Here is an 18165-nt window from a genome sequence, read left to right on the forward strand (position 1 = left end):
TCCCAGGCAGACTCCCTGTCCAGTGCAGAGCCAGGTGCTTTCCAACTGAGCCACTGCCAGACTCCTGAAGTTAAAAATTAACCTTTACCTAATAAGATTTATATTTTAAATCACACTTGCTTCCTTTCTGGTGGGCACAGAACACACAACCTGGCTGTGACGCCCTTGGCGGGGGCTTCCTATGCAGCGGATCACACGGCTGTCATTTGCTAGAGGGAGGGCTCTGCCCTGAGGACTGGAGGCTGGAGGGGCCTCTCCGGGTGCATGGTGTCTCCCCAGGGTGTCTGTGTCTGGAAGTGACTGTGCTGTCCTCCCATGGCTTCAGAATGTGAGCTCCACCCTGCCCCTCACCCCGAACGTCACCGGTCCCTGGGGTCCCACGCAGATGTGTCTGTCTTTCCTTCCCGCTCCTAGCCTCCTCAACTCCTCCCTGTGAAAGTCGGTGCCACACCCGCTCAGCCATCTCAGAGGTGGGTCACCACCCACTCTCTTGTCCCCCTGCGCCCCAGCCACATCCCTGGGTTTGCTGCTTCCTGGGGCGCTCCCTGGACTCTGGGCTCGCCCCACTAAGGGGGCCATTTATGCTCCTCTGGATTGAAAGTCTTCGATCCTGCTTTCCTCTGGGTCTCCTCAGTCCATTCTGCCGCCAGCCGGCACTGGGGTCATTCTAAAGCACAAATCCAGCCCCACGCCATCCTGTCGGAACCCCTCTTGACTCTGCTTACAAGATGCTTCTAAAAAGTCCAGCCCTGACTCCCCCTCGGGCTCCATGACACCAGGCCTGCTCCAGCGTGGCCTGCACCCACATGGAGCTCTCAGGGGCTTGCTTTCTGCTGGGGCCCGTCTGCTGGGACGCTGGCTCCCTGGAGTGCATGCCAGGCATCCCCCGGCCCGTCTCTAAGCTTACTCCCAACTGGGCCTTCTCCAGGCCAGCCCATTCCTGTCTCTGGGCGGCCCCGTCTGACGGGCGGGCTGGGGCAGCGGGGGCCTGTCCCCATGCCCCTTGGTGCAATGCTAACTTAAACAGGCATGCATGAGCCGTGTTTGCTTTTTTTGTAAATATTTTATGTATTTGACAGAGAGATCGAAAGTAGGCAGAACGGCAGCCGAGAGAGAGGGAAGCAGGCTCCCCGCGGAGCAGAGAGCCCGATGCGGGGCTCGATCCCAGGACCCTGAGATCCTGACCCAGGCGGAAAGCAGAGGCTTTCGCCCGCTGAGCCACGCAGGCGCCCCGTGAGCGGTGTTTTTAATGCCTGTCTAGCGAGGCAGAAGAGCAACATCCCCCCCCACGCCCGCACCCACGCCCGCACCCACGCCCGCGCCCGCGCCGGTCCGGCGTCTCCGGTCAGGACCGGGAATGGGTGCCCCAGGGATGCTCCAGGAGGCCGCGCGGCAGCGACGACTACAACTCCCAGCATTCCTCGAGGCGGCGGCGTCTACAGCCCCGGTGGTTGCCTGGCGACCGGGCGGGCCCCGGAAGTCGGGCCGGGCGCGGGGCGGGACTTCCGGGGCGGTGGTTGCATCAGATTCTGGGAAGCTGCTGCGGCGGCTGCTGTTGGGGGATTTCCACGATGTCGGGTTCCGCGGGGGAGCAGGGTGAGTGCGCGCGGCGGGGCAGGCGGGACAGCGTGCCCGGGGATTCGGCGCGTGCCCGGGGCGGGCGAAGGATGACCCCCGGCCCAGGGGTCGGCGCGTCTCGGCCGGGCGGGCAGTGACCGAGGGCCGGGGGGCCGGCGGGTCCCCGGGCTCAGCCTGCAGTGACCCCGGGCCTGGGGGTGGCGGGTCCCCGGGCTCAGCCTGCAGTGACCCCGGGCCTGGGGCCGGCGGGTCCCCGGGCTCAGCCTGCAGTGACCCCGGGCCTGGGGGTGGCGGGTCCCCGGGCTCAGCCTGCAGTGACCCCAGGTCTGGGGCCCCGGGGCAGGCAGGGGACCACCCCGGGCTTGTGGGCCGGCGGGTCTCCGGGGCGGCCTGGCGGGCGCTGGGCCACCCCGCGACCCCCGGCCTGGGCCTGCGCTGTCCGCGCTTCGCCGGGACCCCGCTTGGCCCCGGGCTGTGCCGAGGCCACCCCCTCCCCATCTTCCTGGGGCCGTGCCGGGGTCCCCTGGCGGCCCGCCCCACCCGTTTCCCTTAGCTGCTGCCTGGGCGGGCCGCGCCCCCTCCTGCCCCAGCTGCGCTCCGGGGACCCGCAGGGCCAGGGTTGTCAGTCCGGCTGGCAGCGAGCCGGGGTGGGCGGAAGACGCCGGGGTTTGCACACACACATGAAAGGCCTCGGGTTTTACAAGGCTTCCATCTGGGGCTCCACAGACACCGGCCATGGCCTCTGCGCGGTCAGAGCGTTATTACCCGGCTTCCCTGCCTGCCGCCTGCGGGTTCCGGGAGCAGCTCTGCCCACCAGGGGCTCTGGTGTCACCAGCGCCCGGTCCGGCGGTCGGCGGGCCGGGCTGGCGCTGGGTCTTTTCCCACCGTCCATCAAGCAGGGCGGGGGCTGCTGGCCACTCCAGAGATGGTCACCGGGATCCCTAGGTATGAAGCAGACCTTCCGCCGGACACATTGCGCTAGAGTTTTTCTGCTCTTGGCGGGTGACAGTAACACGCGAGTGTAACACACGAGTGTCCCTTTTGTTCCTGAGTGCTTTGGGCTGCCAAGTGGGGAGCTCTGACCACCTGGGTAACCCCGTGGCGTGGGAGGCACCCGCATGACGGGCTCGCTGGACCTCACCCGACGGGTGTGCCAGGATTCCAGCGCCGTCCCCACCTACCCTAGAGCCTGGCAGCCCCCAGACGTCAGGGGAAGAGCCGCCTGTTCACAGCCCTGACTCCGGAGCCGCTGTGGCTGGCCTGGGCTCCGGGCTCAGCCCCTTTCTCGAAAGCACACAGGGGCCAGCGGCCCACCTCAGATGACGTGGACCCTTGAGGGGCATCCCTCGGAAAGGGTTTAGAGCAGCAGCACCTGGCACAGGCCGGGCTCTGTGTCTGGGTTGAAACCTGGAGCTTGTTTCTCTGTTCTTTTTCGTGTTTTAATGAAAGTGTGGTTTTGCTTCATTTGTGAACATAAATGACATGTTGGTATTTTTTTTTTTTAAATTTTTAAGATTTTTTATTTATTTCTTTGGCAGAGACAGATCACAAGCAGGCAGAGAGGCAGGCAGAGAGAGAGGAGGAAGCAGGCTCCCCGCTGAGCAGAGAGCCCGATGCGGGGCTCGATCCCAGGACCCCGGGATCATGACCTGAGCTGAAGGCAGAGGCTTTAACCCACTGAGCCACCAGGTGTCCCGGTTATTTTTTTTTTTTCTTTTTAAGATTTTATTTATCTGTTTGAGAGAGAGTGAGCAGGAGAGAGAGAGTGCACGAGCCAGGGGAGGGGCAGAAAAGCAGACTCCTTGCTCAGCCAGGAGCCAGACATGGGCTCGATCCCAGAACTTCAGGATCATGACCTGAGCCAGAGCAGACGGCTCAGCCCAACCGACCGAGCCCCCCAGGCACCTTCCCCAGGTCCCCGTTTCGTCTTCCCGTTTCAGCTCGACCTCAGGTGGACTCAGAACATGTTTGGTTCCCTGTGGCGACACCGGGTTTGCAGCTTCTCCTTGGCTCCTCGGAGGGGCCGCCCCAGTCCAGGCACACTGGAAAGACAGGGCTCCTCTCTGAGGGCGCCTGGGTGGACGGAGCTCCTCTCAGAGGCCTTGCCCTGCAGGCTGCCGGCAGTCTGGGGGGGACTCTGTCAAATTTGCTGTCTCATTCTTCACGCCGTGTGATCCGAAGGGCCTTTGTAAATGTGGTCCGACCGCCGGACCAGGCGCCGGTCGCATTTCTGTCAGCGGCGTCTCCTCTGGGCACTGGTCTAAGCACAACTGTTGTGTCCTTTCGTCCTGAGAGCAGCCCCTGTGGCCGGTACTGCCCTTACCTGGCTGTCCAGGCGACGGTCCTGACGTTCTGAGAAGTTGCCTGATCTGTCCGGGGCCATGCAGCCAAGGCAGGCTTCCGGCCCTGGCGGTTTGACCTCGGCGGAGACCTCAGCCGCCGTCCTGTGCCGGCTTGGATGAGAATCGGACTGATTCCATCAGAGTCACAACGAGAGCCCCCGGGCCGGAGTGTGTGCCAGGGCGCACGAGACCAAGCCCATGTGCTTTGCTGTGTCTCCCGAAGGGAGATGGAGTGTGCGTATGCGGAGATGACAAATATTTGCTCTGCTGTGAACTCGTGTTTCCATGTCTCCGAGTGTTTACCTTTATTTAAGAGTAGTAAGAGAGGGAGCCCTCGGGGTAGAGATGAAGCCGTCTCGGTGTCGCGGTGGCAGCTACCTGGGCAGAGGCCCGTGATTCTGATGAAAGCTCCGAAAGGCACGGGAAGGTGAAACCGCCAGGTGAGAGCATTATGGCTTCCCGTCCAGGAGGAGAGCGTCCCCGAGAGGCTCACAGGATGTACTCGGGTGTTGCCCATTTGCTCGCTAGGGACTTGTGGAGCACCTGCTGTGCTAGGCAGTGCCGAGTGCCAGAGATCCGACCACGGGGGCGGCTGCACTGGGCCAGGCCTGCAAGCAGCAGCAGGGGCCAGTGGTCTGCTGGCCAGGCCCCAAGCCCAGAGATGGAGGACGGGGGCCTGGGAGCCAGAGGAGTGTTTGTGGTTTGTAGGGCTGGGTGTGCAGAGCGACTGCAGGATGCAGCCCGGAGTGTCCTTACGCCGGGGAGGCACAGACAGCCCTGGCCTGGGGCTCCTGCGGAAGGCAGGCCTACTGCTGCGAAGGGTCTGGCCTTGAGCAAGGGAGCTGCTGGCACACGGAGGTCTGCAGGCCGTGGGCCAGCACCGGGGCCCCCGAGGAGCTGCTGTGGGAACCCACTGTGGGCCCCCCTCACTTCCCTGATGCTGATTCTGAAGGGCTTCAGTGGGCCTGGCCCGAGCACTGGGCCTGGAGCAGAGGAGGAAGAAGAGGCAGGTTGAAAGGCTGGCGACAGGGGACGAAGGAGAGGGAGGGGATGCTCGGAGCCGCGTCCCGACTGCGGTTCGTGCCGCGTGGTTGGGGTTGCCACCGGTGGGGGAGTTCGCCTGGTGTTCGGTCTGTGTGAGCTCGGGAGGTGTTTTATGACGGCTTCAGCGGTTAACTTGGAGAAACTGGGTGACAGATGGGTCTGAGCTGGCCATGCACAGAACGGCGTTCCCGGGGTCAGACGGGCCGCCCCCTTGCTGTGTGGGTGCGCGGGTGGCCCAGGCAGGCCGACATCCCCCCGACCCCGACGCAGGGCGCACAGCGAGGGCCTCCACCACCGCCCCTGGGGATCCTGCTCGCCCACCGGCCCATCTGGTCTCGCTTCGGGGCTCGCCAGACCTCGGTCTGGCCGAAACCCGTAACCACGTCAGAGCCGACCTGGTTCCTATCAGTTTCCTCAAGACGCGCTCGAGTGCAGCCTCCACAGTTAGTGCGGCGACTGTCTGCTCTGCGCCGCCTGGGAGCCTGTCCTCTGGCCGCCTTCCCAGGGCCCCGCGCCTGCACGCCCCGAGACGGCCCTCTCCTTGGGACGGCTGTGGCCGACGCTGCATTTTTAGTGTGCGTGTAGTCTCCGGGTGAACTCGCTCAGGGCCGTTCTGATAATGACAGAGGGACAAGTGTAGTCGTCAGTGGCAGACTGATGGGGCTGGCTGTGCACCAGGCGGTATTTTAAAGGTTTGCAAGGGTAATTTTACTGGGACGCAGCAGCTTTTACGAGGCGTGTGTGGTTCTGAGCCTGTTTTATGGAGGCGGGGAGGAGCTCCAGCCCCCGGCCCCAGCGCCGAGCCCCCCAGTGCTGAAACCCCGCAGCGCCGACCCCAGCACTGAGCCCCAGCACGAGCCCTCCAGCGCCGAGTCCCCCGGCACTGCCCTGGCATGGTGCCTCACCCAGCCACTGCCCTGCAGCACAGGTGTCCCCTGAGTCCCTCACCGGGGCTCCAAAGCCAGCATGGTAGGTAGGACATTTGACCTCTTATTCTCATTTTTAAAATGGTGCATGCTCTTCGGAGGACACGTGGGGAGAAAAGAGGGAACTACCAGTCAGCCCTGATCCTGCTCCTCGGGGACGGCCATTCGACGTGCAGCCTGGCCCTGGGGGTCTGCGTGGCCCTGGGGGTCTGCTCTGGTCAGCGGATCTTGTTCCAGACGAGAGGAGTGTGCCCTGTCTGCTTGCTCTGGGGGTGGGGGGTCCCTGTCTGCTTGTTCTGGGGGTGGGGGGCGGGCTGGACCGGGGCGGTGCTGTCCTCGCTCCGACGCCCTCCCTCCCGGGGCTGGCGGCACGGGCAGGAGCCGGAGGCAGGGATGCGGAGGGCGAGCGTGGGGAGGACGACGGGCTGCAGGAGGCTGGCCCCCAGCCCCGGCTCTGCCCGGTCCTCTCGTCGAGCTCACCGGATGCCGTTTTCTGCATCACGAGAGCGTGCCGGCAGCGCCCTGGCAGGCCGCTGAGCTGTCAGAGGCGTGTTGCCCGGTGAAGTACAAGTTCCCTGGGAGGAAGGCGCTGAGCAGAAAGTGCTCCGGAAGCCGGATGCTTACGTAGGGTTAGGCTTTCCTGGAGCTCTCGGCCAGGCATGGCCTCCCTTCTCCCCGGATTTCGCCTCCAGCCCGATGCCCCGCTGGAGCTGTGAGGTGGGCTTACAAGGGCAGGCCCCTCTATAGGAGAGAGGGAGGCACAGACCCACTGGAACGTTCCTCCTGGTCTCGGGCAGAATCTGAGCCACAGGGATGTGGGGCCCGTGGCGTGGGAGCCGCTCCCCAGGAGCCCTCGGGCTGGGTCCTCAGAGCCACCTGCTGGGGGTGGGGGGCATGGGGGGGCGCCTCAAGGTCTGTCTGCTTCCTCTGACGATCCCAACGGTGGACATGGAAGGTGCCTTGTTCTTGCAGGTCTAGAGCGAACGAGAGGGGTGTCCCCTGTCGGCGTGCCCCCCTGGGCAGCAGGGCTCTGGCTGGCAGGGCCTTTGGGGTTCAAAGCAGCTTTGGACTCAGCCGATGGGAAACCTGGTTGTCCCTCAGTTGAGGTGGGATGCACGTAAGGTCACGTTCACTGTCGCAGTGCTACGGAGAGTGCACCGTGTGGTGGCCCTCACGCCTCCCGTGCCGTGCAGCCACTGCCGCAGCCCCGTTCCCCAGCTGTCCCATCCCCGCGGCTCGAAACCCCACTCAGCACTCCCCAGGGCCCCTCCCCAGCCCCCACGGCCATCATTCTGCTTCCAGGGTTCCTTCCCCGGGGAAGCCCTGTGCGTGTCCGCGCTCGTCCCGAGGCCCCCGGGCCCTGACTCACGCTGTGTGCCTCTGTCTTTCCAGCTCCTGCCTACAGGTCCATCCTGAGCATTAGTGACGAGGCAGCCAGGGTGCGGGCCCTGAACGAGCACCTCAGCACGCGTAGCTATGTCCAGGGGTACTCATGGTCCCAGGCAGACGTGGACCTGTTCAGGCAGCTCTCGGCCCCCCCCGCTGACCCGCGTCTCTTCCACGTGGCCCGCTGGTTCAGGCACATAGAAGCCGTCCTGGGTGGCCCCTGCGGCAGAGGCGAGCCCTGTGGGCGCCAAGCAAGTGAGTAGCAGAGGGAGTTCTGCAGCTGGTAGCGCGCCTCCCGTCGGCGGCCACCTCCAAGGTCAGGGCCCCAGAGGAGTGCGGCGCTGGCTGGGGGCGGTGGCAGTCCGGTGGAGCCCGCGGGGCTGCTCCTGTGACCACACGCATGCAGGTGCCCCGGCCGCCAACCAGCGCACCCCGAGTGCGGGTTAGGACGGACTCTGCCAAGGTGTCAGCCCTCGTGGATCCGAACTGCCCGTGGCCGCTGTAGCAGAGCCCAGGGAGAGCCACAGCAGGAGCCACAGCAAGAGCATGCCGCCCCTGGCGGGGAGGGGGTCTGGCGGGGGCCTGGGCACAGGCTGCGGCCTGGCATTCTCCGCTGACTGCTGGCCTGGCTGCGATTGGACCCGCTGCTTCTCCTTCATTCTCTCCGTGCTCCAGGGTGTGTTCCCGCCAGGCATCCGACGGTTAAGGCCTAAAGCACTGTTAGCGGACGTTGAAGTCCCTGAAAATCCAAACAAGGTCATTTCTCGGCTTTGAGCTCGAGCTCTGGTCTGGGGTGCTGGCCTGTTGGCATCGCCGTGACCCCGATTATTTTAGGAGTCCTTCTGGAAGGTCTGAGGCCCCGGAGGGTTTCTCTCCTGCGATGAACCCCGGTGCTGCGTCCCGTAGTCACCTGATGCCCTCGAGCAGCTCCGCTTGGGCACTCAGGTGGCTGCGTGGGAGGCGTGGGCCATGTGCTGTTTCTGCCGGTCCTTGCCGAGCGGGGCAGCCTCCTGGGGGCTTTTCCAGGCTCCTTCCGTATTGCCCAGCACCTGCACCGCTGCGCTGGGCTGGGCCCTCTGCCCTAGCAGGCCAAGGCCGGGACATTGTTTCTCCCACGTGGGGTGTGGTTTGGTTTTCTGGATAATCCTTCCCCAGCACAGGGTGGGAGCTCTCTGTGTACATGGTCTTCTCCGTGGGCATCTAGTCCGGTGACCCCAGTGATATCCATGGTGTCGGGTGCCACATCCCCGTGGGTCCCAGCTCCCGAGACACAGCATGCAGGGGCAGAGGTCGGGGCTTCCGGGGCTCCCAGTCTTGGCAGCAGCCCGGCTCGTGGTCCGTCCAGGACTTTGTCGGGAGAACGAGCAGAAACCCTTCAGCCGTGCAGAGGCAGGCATTCGAGGTGGAGGGCCACACTGCGTGTCCACACGTCCCAGCTGGCTTGGAGGCGGGGGAGAGACACCCCACAGCGTTTCCTGACTCTGTCTGCCTCCAACTCCACTCGTGTGCCCGGGCTGACCAGGCTGGCCCCAGGACCATCTCTCGCATCCCCGGGAGGACAGGGGCTGAGCACCTGCCGCCCCCCTTTGCTGCCAGAATTGAGCACTGCTCTGCCTCAGGGCTCTGATGTCCTGTCCTGGGGACGAGCGCCGCCTCTCGCAGTCCCCCACTTGCTGGCACCCTGTCCCCACTCCCTCCAAGCCCATCACCAGGGCCTGTGACAGCTTGTCCCTGCTCTGGTGGCTGGTGCCTGGTCTGTCCCTCTGTGTCCCTCCCTGGGGCTGTGGGCCTCAAAGCCCAAGGCACCTGCAGGTACAAAAAGTGGGATGTGGGTGGCCCTCCGACCTCCTCCCCGTCCCCTCAGCCTCCCGCCATGCCCCGCCAGGGCCTGGCCCGCTGTGTCTCTGTCTGGAATGCTGCTGCTGCCGCCCGCGGGGTCTCTCCCATCTGCCCCGGCTCCCGGCCCCACGGCGGGAAGCTCAGGGCCTGTGGCTGGAGGAGCCCCGCGGTGCGGCTCCACCCTCTGCCCCATGGCCCCCACCCCATGTCCCAGGGGAGCGTTTCTCCTCCCTGGGTGGTGAGATGGGCATAGTGCCCCTCGGCGGCGTGTGCAGTTCTGTCGAGTCAGGGGTTTGTGTCCACCATGTGCCCAGGACAGGGCCTGGAGGGGGCTGGGTGTGTGTTGGATAAACGGGTGTGTGGTCTGTGCTCAGTGGTTGGAGCAGAAACCGCAACAGAATCTGTGCGCGGGTGACGGCTGCCACGGCGGAGGTGCGGGGGTCATGGAGAGACTAGCAGGAGCCCGGACGGGGGTGGAGTGTCGCAGGAGGCCGCTGTCCCGAGTGAGCCGGGCTCAGACTCCTAGCAGGGATGGCACAAGGGACCGCTCGAGGACAGTTTCCTCACTGAGTCGGGGGTCCTTGTGTGCCCCACGCCCTCAAGCCCAGTCGTGGCCCGGGCTTTGTCCTGCCACGTTCCCGTGGCGTCTCGGGTCAGCCTTCCCGCCTGGCGGGCCGGGCGCTGCCGGTCCCCAAGCTCCTGTCCTCTGGCCGGCGGCCCTGCCCAGCCAAGGGGGCGGCGCTGGCTCTGTTCAGGGGCACGGGGTCTGAGCAGGAGGGGAGGCAGAGGGCCGGTGATCGTCCCCGAGTGCCAGCCGCGGAGCTTCCTCCCAGGGCATCTGCGGCGGTGCAGGGGGCGCGCGAGACACCACCCGAGCTCGGGAGTGCGCACCGCTGATCACCGACGGTGCCGCCCAGCCCTGCCACCCCGGTTTGCCGGCGGTCACCGCAGGACCCAGCTCCTGTTGGGTGCGGGGCTCTCTCCTCGTCTGCCTGCTCCCCGTCCCCGTGCATGCGCTCACCCGCGCACATGCACTTGCTCTTGTGCACATGCTCGCGTTCACACCCACGTGGCCATGGCCTTCCTCCTGCGCTCTCTGCTGTGGGTCACTGCAGTCAGCGTCTGCGTGGCTGGTGCAACTCTTGGGGCACATGGCCAAGCCCGGGTCGGCCTTCCCCGTGACTCCCAGCAGAAGCAGCGAGCGGGGCTCTGTGGGGTCCCCGGTGGCAGGCCAGCAGCCACAAGAGAGAGCCTTCGTGGGGGGCCTTGGCAGGGGCGGGGACTGGAGAGGAAGAGGGTGGCTCAGTGTTGCTGACCCCTCCCTGCTTGGGGAGGCGGGACGGGGACTGTGGCGGCCTCCGTGTGCCCATGCTGCGCAGTGTGAGCGAGTGCTGGGGGGCAGCTGGGCTCCAGACACAGGGTGCACCTCCTTGGGCTCTCGGGGCGCGGGCCGCAACCACGCCACGCAGCGTGGGCCTGGGACACCGAGAGCAGCAGGGGTAGCCCCGAGGCAGTGCCAGCGAGGGGGCGGGGTCTCTCCTGGAAGACCACGAGGGCAGAGCCACCCCACAGTTTCCAAGTTGGCTGAGCCCCCGTGTGGAGCTGGAAGCCACAAGCGTCTCGTTCCAGTGGAGTCAGGGAGTGACAGCACGCTATGGGGGGCGGGAGCAGACCTGTGCGGGGCTGGCCGCTGCTTACCGCCGTCCGATGGAGCTGGGCTGGCTTGGAGCCTGTTCTTACCGCGTGTCTGGGGCTGTGAGCTAGTTGTGGCCGGGCCAGCCCTGTGCTGCTCCGGACAGTGGCCCGTGTCCCTACCCAGCACCCCCACTTGTACGCTGCGCTTGTGTCTGGCACTGCAGGGCCCATGCCCTCTCGTGGCCACGAGCTGTGTCCACTATGGTGTCCGTTGGCAGAGGGAGGGCCTGGGTTTGGGGAGCCGGGGAGGAAGGGGTGTGACCCCTTCTCCCAGGTACCCTGGGCCGTGTTGCGGTTGCTGCTGCACAGACTGTGAGTGGAACAAACTAGAGACACCGATGCGTCGGGCACGGGCGATGCTGACGGAGCCCCGGCCAGCCCCGTGTCACGACATGCTGAGGACAACCCTGTGCCCGGGTGCAGTGTGACTGGTGTTCTCTCCACCTTGGCAGGTAGAGGCCGGCGGGGGCAGCCTCAGTGGTGCCCTCCAGCTGGGTCCCCTCCGTGCAAGCTTCGCCTGTACAACAGCCTCACCCGGAGGAAGGTAAGGGGGCGTGGTGGGGCGCAGGGGCGGCTGTGGACGAGCTCCGCGGCCAGCGGTCCAGGTGGGAGTGGAGATGGCTCAGCACTCGCTCCCCTTTCCACATGGGGCCCTGGGTGGGGCAGAGCCGGCTCCCACAGCGGGCACGCCTGGGGACAGCACGCCTTGACGGGACCGCCTGTCTGTGGGGCTTGCGGGCCTGGAGCGCCCCGGCCACACGTCACTCGGAGCCAGGCCATGTGCCCGCTGGCTTTCGGGGAGGCCCTGTGGTGGCGGCAGTTGTCTCCGGGCAGGCTGAACACAGCAGGGGGGGCGCGGGGGGTGCTGGTTGGCGAGGTTGGGAGGAGACCGGGTTTTGAGAGGCGGCAGGATCGGATCCCGGTTGAATGGGGTTTGCTTGGTGTGTTCTGCTCCGCGTGGCCGTGGCAGCAGCGCGGCTGGTTGGGATCTCAGCCGTGAGCACGGTGGCTGATGGGGACGCAGGGGTCTCGGCGATACCAGCCGACCTCATCGAGCGTCTGTGACTCCTGTCCGTGGAACGGGACTGTTCTCGTTGAGTTTCTGTAGAGCAGCCATGCCCTCCATCGCCGGCCGGGTGCACCCGCATGGCGTCTCCTCCGCGGCTGATGGCCGGCGCTCTCCATTTTGAACACAGGACGTGTTCGTGCCTCAGCACGGGAAGAGGGTGACGTGGTACTGCTGTGGGCCCACCGTCTACGACGCGTCTCACATGGGGCACGCCAGGTAGGAGCTGTTGCCGGGCACCCAGCACGGGCCGGGGGTCCCCGGGGGTCTGGAGGCGTGGGTCCCACAGAGCATCTCGGCCCTTCTGAGATCTCCTGTTCTTGAGGCAAACACCCCCATTCAGTTAAGTAATCCATGTAGACGATGGGAAAGTTGGAGAGTACGCACGGGCCACGAGCTCACTGCCCTGTCGCGCCATGACCAGCGTCCTGGGCTGCACGCCGATGTTTTGACCGTAGGCCATGGTTCCCCACCAGGCAGCTGTGGCGGAAACCCAGGTGTGGAGCAGGCCGGGCCCCATGGCGCTCCCAGCCCCTGCACGGGGCAGCAGCTCACTGGTGGCAGGACCGTGGAGGCCTTCCCCTGGCCCTCGTGGCCACGGCGCAGCGGGCTGGGGAGTGTGGCGGGCGGTGGGCCGCGGCGGGCCGTGGGACAGGTGTGTCCGCACACTCCAGGTCCTACATCTCCTTCGACATCCTGCGGAGGGTGCTGCGCGACTACTTCGGGTATGACGTCTTCTACTGCATGAACATCACAGACGTGGACGACAAGGTGCGGCTCTGACCGGCGCGTCTGCCCACGCGGGGCCGGGGGAGGAAGCGGCGTTTGTGGATGAAATGCGGGGGCCTCAGCCGGATGCACGGGGCGTGAGCCATCTCCGCGTTGCGGCATCACAGTTTATACCGATAACGTTGTGCGGAGGCCGAGAGAACCCCGCGTGTCCAGGCCCACTTGATAAAGCGGCAGCCCGTGGGGCTTCGTGGTAGCAGGACCTGGGGTCGCGTGTGCTCTTCTGCGCAGCACAGCGTGGGGAGGCCGGGAGGGGGCGGCCCGTTTCCTCGAGACCAGCATGGTCGCAGGAATAGCGGTGGCACGGGGCTTGGAGCCTACCTGCTGCACAGGGCATGACCCCAGGGTCCCTCTCCTTCTAGATCATCAAGAGGGCCCGGCAGAACTACCTGTTTGAGCGGTATCGGGAGAAGCAGCCGCAGGCAGCCCAGGTCCTGCAGGACGTTCACGCCGCCCTGAAGGTGGGCCCCTCGCTGTCTCCTCCCCGACTCCTGCTGTCCCTAAGGCGGTGGCCATCCCTGCTGGGCCTCCCAAAGTGGACGCAACTAAAACCAGCTCCGTCAGGGCCCCGGGTTCTGACCGAGGTGGTCGCCTGGCTGCTAGGAAGCAGCTCCGGAAAGGCGCTCGGACGGGGGCATGCCGTCGGTGCCTGGGCCCCCCACTTCTGGGAGAGTGTCCGAGGGCGTCACGGGGGCACTGATGGACGCGCTTGTGCGATGCTACAGATGTGCCCACGGGCTCTTCCAGGGCTCGGCCACGTGGTACTGCCTGGGGCGACCCAGGCGCTGGGCCGAGCCGCTGAGACCGGGGGTGCTAGAAGTTCCCAGAAATCAAAGAGACGCGTCCTCCCGGTGGGTTCGCTTTGAAGGACAGCATTTCGAGTTACCGTGGTAACGGAGTGAGGTCAGAGCACGTGGTTCCTGCTCCCAGCAACAGTGACTGTTCGAGGAGCCGTGGCGGTCGTTCCTGGTGTGCCGCCACGTTTTACATCCACAAGAAATGTTGGGAGTGAAATCAGAGCTTAGTTGTCTTCGGCCGACCAGGGGCCGGCCCGCTAGGTCATGGGTGCTTTCGTGACGTTCACAGAGTCCCCAGGTGACGCCCCTGTGACCCGAGCACAGCCTGTGACATCAGACCACCAGCCCCAGGGCAGGCGTGAGGAGCCGGCCTTCAGGGTCTGTCTGCCCCGTCCGTCTTACCGTCCGGCAGGGAAGCTGGGCCCACACCCTTAGGGACGCAGGCTTCTCTCTCGCCTCCAGTGAGGGGCCCCTGGGCACGTGGGGCTATGCTGAGCCACATCCCGTGGGCCTGCCCTGTCCTCTGCTTGCAGCCCTTTTCAGCCAAGTTACGGGAGACCACGGACCCCGACCGAAGGCAGATGCTGGAGCGCACCCAGCGAGCGGTGGAGCTGGCGGCCGAGCCGCTGCAGAGGGCTGTGCAGAGCGGCCTCCCGGCGGAGGCAGCCAACGGCTGTGCGGAGGTGAGGTCCCCCCGCGCCCGCTGCACCCCGGCGGCCTGCCGCCACACAGTGTCCTCATGGCACCGGGGGTCCCGGAGTGTGTGCGGCAGGACTCCGGAGTCTTCCCGCTGGCTCTCTGGTGCTGCTTGGGGTCCCCCTGCTCAGGGAGCAGAGGGAGGCTGAGGTTGCGCTGGGCTCTCCTGCCCCTGGGAAAGGTTCTCCCTCAGACCCTCGGAGGGCAGGAGTGCAAGCGGGCCCCGGCTCCCTGCCAGCCTTTCCCCGGAGAGGCGGTCAGTGCAGGCCGCCACGGGTCCCTTCTCCTGCACGCCGGCGCCCCCTGCCGGCCCTTCTCAACACTCAGGGACGCGCGAGCTCCAGAAAAGACGCGGCCACAGCCGTCTGCCCGCCTGGAGGCCCGGGAAGAGATGCCCCCAGAGCCCACCCGGTTTAGGCTTCCCTCTCGCTTTCCTCTTCGCTTACGTCAGGCTGCCGGCGCCGCTCGTTCTGCGCTTGGCGAGAAAGAGCGTGGCGGACGCGGCCTTCCCTTGGCGTGCTCCTGCGTGCGGCCCCTGCCTGCCACGGGCCGCCCCGCTCGCTCTCCCTCTCCTCGAGCGGCAGTCGCGTGCCCGTATGACTAGCAGCGTCACGGCGAATTTTTTTCTTAATTGGTCCACTGATTCTTTCTCCTTTAGAAAGTATGGTAGAATGTACACTTGTCAAATTTACCATCTTAACCATTTTTGGGGCAGAGTTCAGGGGCATTAAACACATTCACACTGTTGTGCGGCCGTCCCACTATCCATCTCCGGAACTTTCCATCTTCTCAGACAGAGACTGTCCCTGTGAGACTCTGACCCCCCTCCTCCCCCGCCCCTGGCGCCCACCGTCCACGCTCCGTCCCCCTGAGACACCGACCCCCGTTCCTTCTCCAGCCCCGGCACCCACCGTCTCCTCTGTCTCTGTGAATCTGGGGACGCCAGGGCCTTCATAGAAGCAGCATGCTATGGTGTCTCCTCTCACAGCTGGTGTCTTTCCCTTGGTATGATGTCCTCCTGGCTGTGCCAGGTGTCCTAGTGTCCTTTCTCAGACCAGGGTGGACTGGCGGATATGGTATTCAGTTCAGGGTCTGACACACATGTGTGTCATTCCCGCCTTCGGGCCATCACGAGTGACGCAGCTGTGAGCAGGGACGTGCTCGGATTCGCTCAGATCCCTGCGTCGGGTCCTTCTGGGCAGAGACTCCGAGGGGAGCTGCTGGGCGGTGCGGCCGGTGGGTTTGCGGGATGCGGAGGAAGTGCCGCGCTGCCCCCCACGGCAGCACGCCGGCGGTTTGTGCACATGGCCGCCGGCCCGGGTCACCCTGTTTCCCACATCAGCTTCCCGATGAGCGGGACGCGGTGTCCCATCATGCTGCCGGTTTGCATCTGCCTGCTCTGTTCACAGTTGGGGACAATTTTCTGTCCATTTCTGGGTGCAAGTTTGCAAGCGTCTCGAGACCGTAACCCTGGGAAGGCTCTGCCGGACCATGGGGCATGTGACCCAGGAATCTGGGTAACTCTCGGATCCCCAGAAGCAGCCATGCGTCTGGCAACCTCCCAGGAGGGTGGACGTGTCCTCTCATCTGCGGTGTCACGGCGACGCAGCCGGGGGCGGCTCCATGCACAGCAGACACGGCATGCTCCCCCACCGGCCGCAGACATTCTAGTTTTGATGGCGTCCAGCAGCCACCCCGTCCTCTCACAGACGGTGCCGGTGCCGTCAGAGTTGTGGCACAGACGTCACTGCCACCCGCACTCACGGAGCCTTGCTCCTCTGTGACCCTCTAGTTGTCTGGTTTTCCTCTCTCAGGCCGGTGACCCAGTCTGAGCCACGTTTCGGACGGTGAGAGACCGGGTCTGGACTCGTTCTGAGCATGGACGTCCGGTCGTTCTGCACCTTCTACCGAAGGAGCCTGTATTTGTCTCTGCTGAACGGCCTCTGCTCCCCCGTCACGGATCGGGCAGCTCCGTCGGGGTGGGCTGGGTCTGGGCCCTCTCTTCTGCTCCTGGATCTGTGTGTCTCTGCTTCTGCCAACACCGCACCATCCCAGTCACTACGGTTTCGGAGAACGTCTGGAAGTCAGGTGGTGTCAGGCCTCCGACTTTGTTCCCCTTCAGTACTGAGTTGGCTCTTTGGGGTTTTTGCCTCCATGGAAGCGGAGAATCCGCATGTGATGTCACTGCAGTGCCGCGCTGGGATGTCGACCCAGATGGCGTCGGATCCGTGGATCGTGTTGGCAAGACCTGACATTTCAACAGGTCGGGTCGGGTCTCCCGCTTGTGAGCAGGAAGTAGCTCTGCTAGTTAGTCCTCCGACTTCTCCCATCAGACTTCTGTCATCCCCGTGTAGATCTTGCCCACGGTTCGTTGGGTTTACACCTGAGGATTTCGTCTTGGGGCGTATGACGTAACGTGTTTGTGGCGGATTCCCCGTGTCGCATGCTGGCGTGCGGTCTCACGTCCCGCTCCCCGTGAGTATGCCTTCCGTTTCCTCCACTTGTGGCCACGTGAGCCGGCGCGTCCAGGGTGAGGTGGAGGAGGGGTGGCGAGAGGGCATGTCCTCACCTCGCCCTGGACCTAAACAGAAAAGCTCGTGTCTCACCACGAAGCACGATGTTAGCTGCGTGACTTCCGTTGCTGTCCTGATCAAGGTGAGGAAGTTCGGCGCTATTCCCGGTTTACTGAGACTTTATCCTGAGCGGGTGTGGGTTGTGCCCGTATGCTTTTCGCACATCTGGGTGATTACGGCGTTTTGCTTTCTTTACTGTGCCGCTGGAATGATTTACATTGATTGGTTCTGTGCTGTGGAACCAGCCCTACATACCTGTGATAGCCGCCACTCGGCTACGGTATATAATTCTTTTAGTTAGGACTTTTCTGGCTGTGATTTGCTAATATATTGTTAAGGATTTTTGCATCTATGTTAATGAGGAATATTGATCTGTAGTTTTCTGTTCTTGGGGTATCTTTGTTTTCGGTATTAGGGTAATGCCTTCCTCCTAGAATGACATAGGAACTAGTCCCTCTGCTTCCTCTGGGAAACTATAGAAAATCCATATAATTTGTCCCTTACATGTTTGGTAAAATTCACCAGTGAAACCCTCTGGGCCAGGTGATTTCTGTTTTGGAAAATCATAAATTATTAATTAAATCTCGTCACTGGCTCATAAGCTTCTTCAGATTCTTTGTACCATTATAAGTTTTGGCACTTTGTGTCTTTCAAAGAATCAGACCATTAACAGTTATCAAACTTGGGGGCACAGAGTTCTGTATAGTGTTTCTTTGTTATGCTTCTAATTTCCGTGAGGTCTGTAGTGATGTCCCTCCTTCGTTTTGGGTGTTAGAATCTGTGGCCTCTCTCTATCTTAGGTAGTAGCCTGGCTAGAGGCGTAACAATTTCATTTATTTCCTCAAGGAACCAATTTCTGGATTTGTTGATTTTCCTCTGTTGATTTCTTGTTTTCGGCTTTAATTTTTATTGTTTCTTTTCTGTCATTTTGGAGTTGACTTGTTCTTGTTTTCCTACTTTCCGGGGGTGGAAGCTTGGATGACAGACGTTAGATCTGTCTGTGAGTCTAACCCGTCCGCCCGCTGTTGCGGGCTTCTAACTGCTATTTCGCTGCATCGCACCAATTTGGATAAGCTGTGTTTTCACTTTCATTTATTCCAAAAATTTTAATTTTTTCTCAAGGTACCTTCTTTGACCCTTGTGTGCTTTGGAAGCGTGTTGTTTGTGGGGACGTTCCGGCTCTCTCTCTGACTGATTTCCAGTTCGGTTCCATGGTGGTCCGAGAGCAGACACCACGTATGACGTCTGTTCTTTCGAATTTGTTCAGGCATGTTGTGGGGCCCGGCCTGCGGACGGTGCTGGTGAACATTCCAGGAGAGCGTGAGAGGAATGTGTGTCCTGCTGTGGGACCCAGTGGTCTGTAGAGGTCCTTCAGGTCCGACTGACCGAGGGTGTGGTTGAGGTCAGCTGTGTCCTCACTGACCCCTGCTGGGC

General features: G+C 63.6%; 1 protein-coding gene across 3 annotated transcripts in view; it reads left to right on the plus strand.

Annotated features, from left to right (window-relative positions):
• Positions 1-1495: 1495 nt before the first annotated feature.
• CARS1 (cysteinyl-tRNA synthetase 1) overlaps positions 1496-18165 on the plus strand; it is a 39923-nt gene continuing 23253 nt past the window's right edge. The window contains exons 1-7 of one of the 3 annotated variants that reach the window (XM_045066421.1): positions 1500-1596; positions 7283-7531; positions 11263-11354; positions 12007-12095; positions 12551-12647; positions 13028-13126; positions 13996-14145. In XM_045066421.1, the coding sequence (XP_044922356.1) occupies positions 1572-1596; positions 7283-7531; positions 11263-11354; positions 12007-12095; positions 12551-12647; positions 13028-13126; positions 13996-14145 (801 nt within the window). In that variant the 5' untranslated portion in view covers positions 1500-1571. Of the gene's footprint in view, positions 1597-7282; positions 7532-11262; positions 11355-12006; positions 12096-12550; positions 12648-13027; positions 13127-13995; positions 14146-18165 lie in introns of all 3 variants that reach the window. The other 2 variants (XM_004759635.3, XM_004759637.3) reach the window with 2 other exon arrangements.

Source organism: Mustela putorius, unplaced genomic scaffold (genome assembly GCF_011764305.1).
Source record: "Mustela putorius furo isolate JIRA1106 unplaced genomic scaffold, ASM1176430v1.1 tig00000127_pilon_pilon_pilon, whole genome shotgun sequence".
Classification (NCBI taxonomy): Eukaryota; Metazoa; Chordata; class Mammalia; order Carnivora; family Mustelidae; genus Mustela; species Mustela putorius.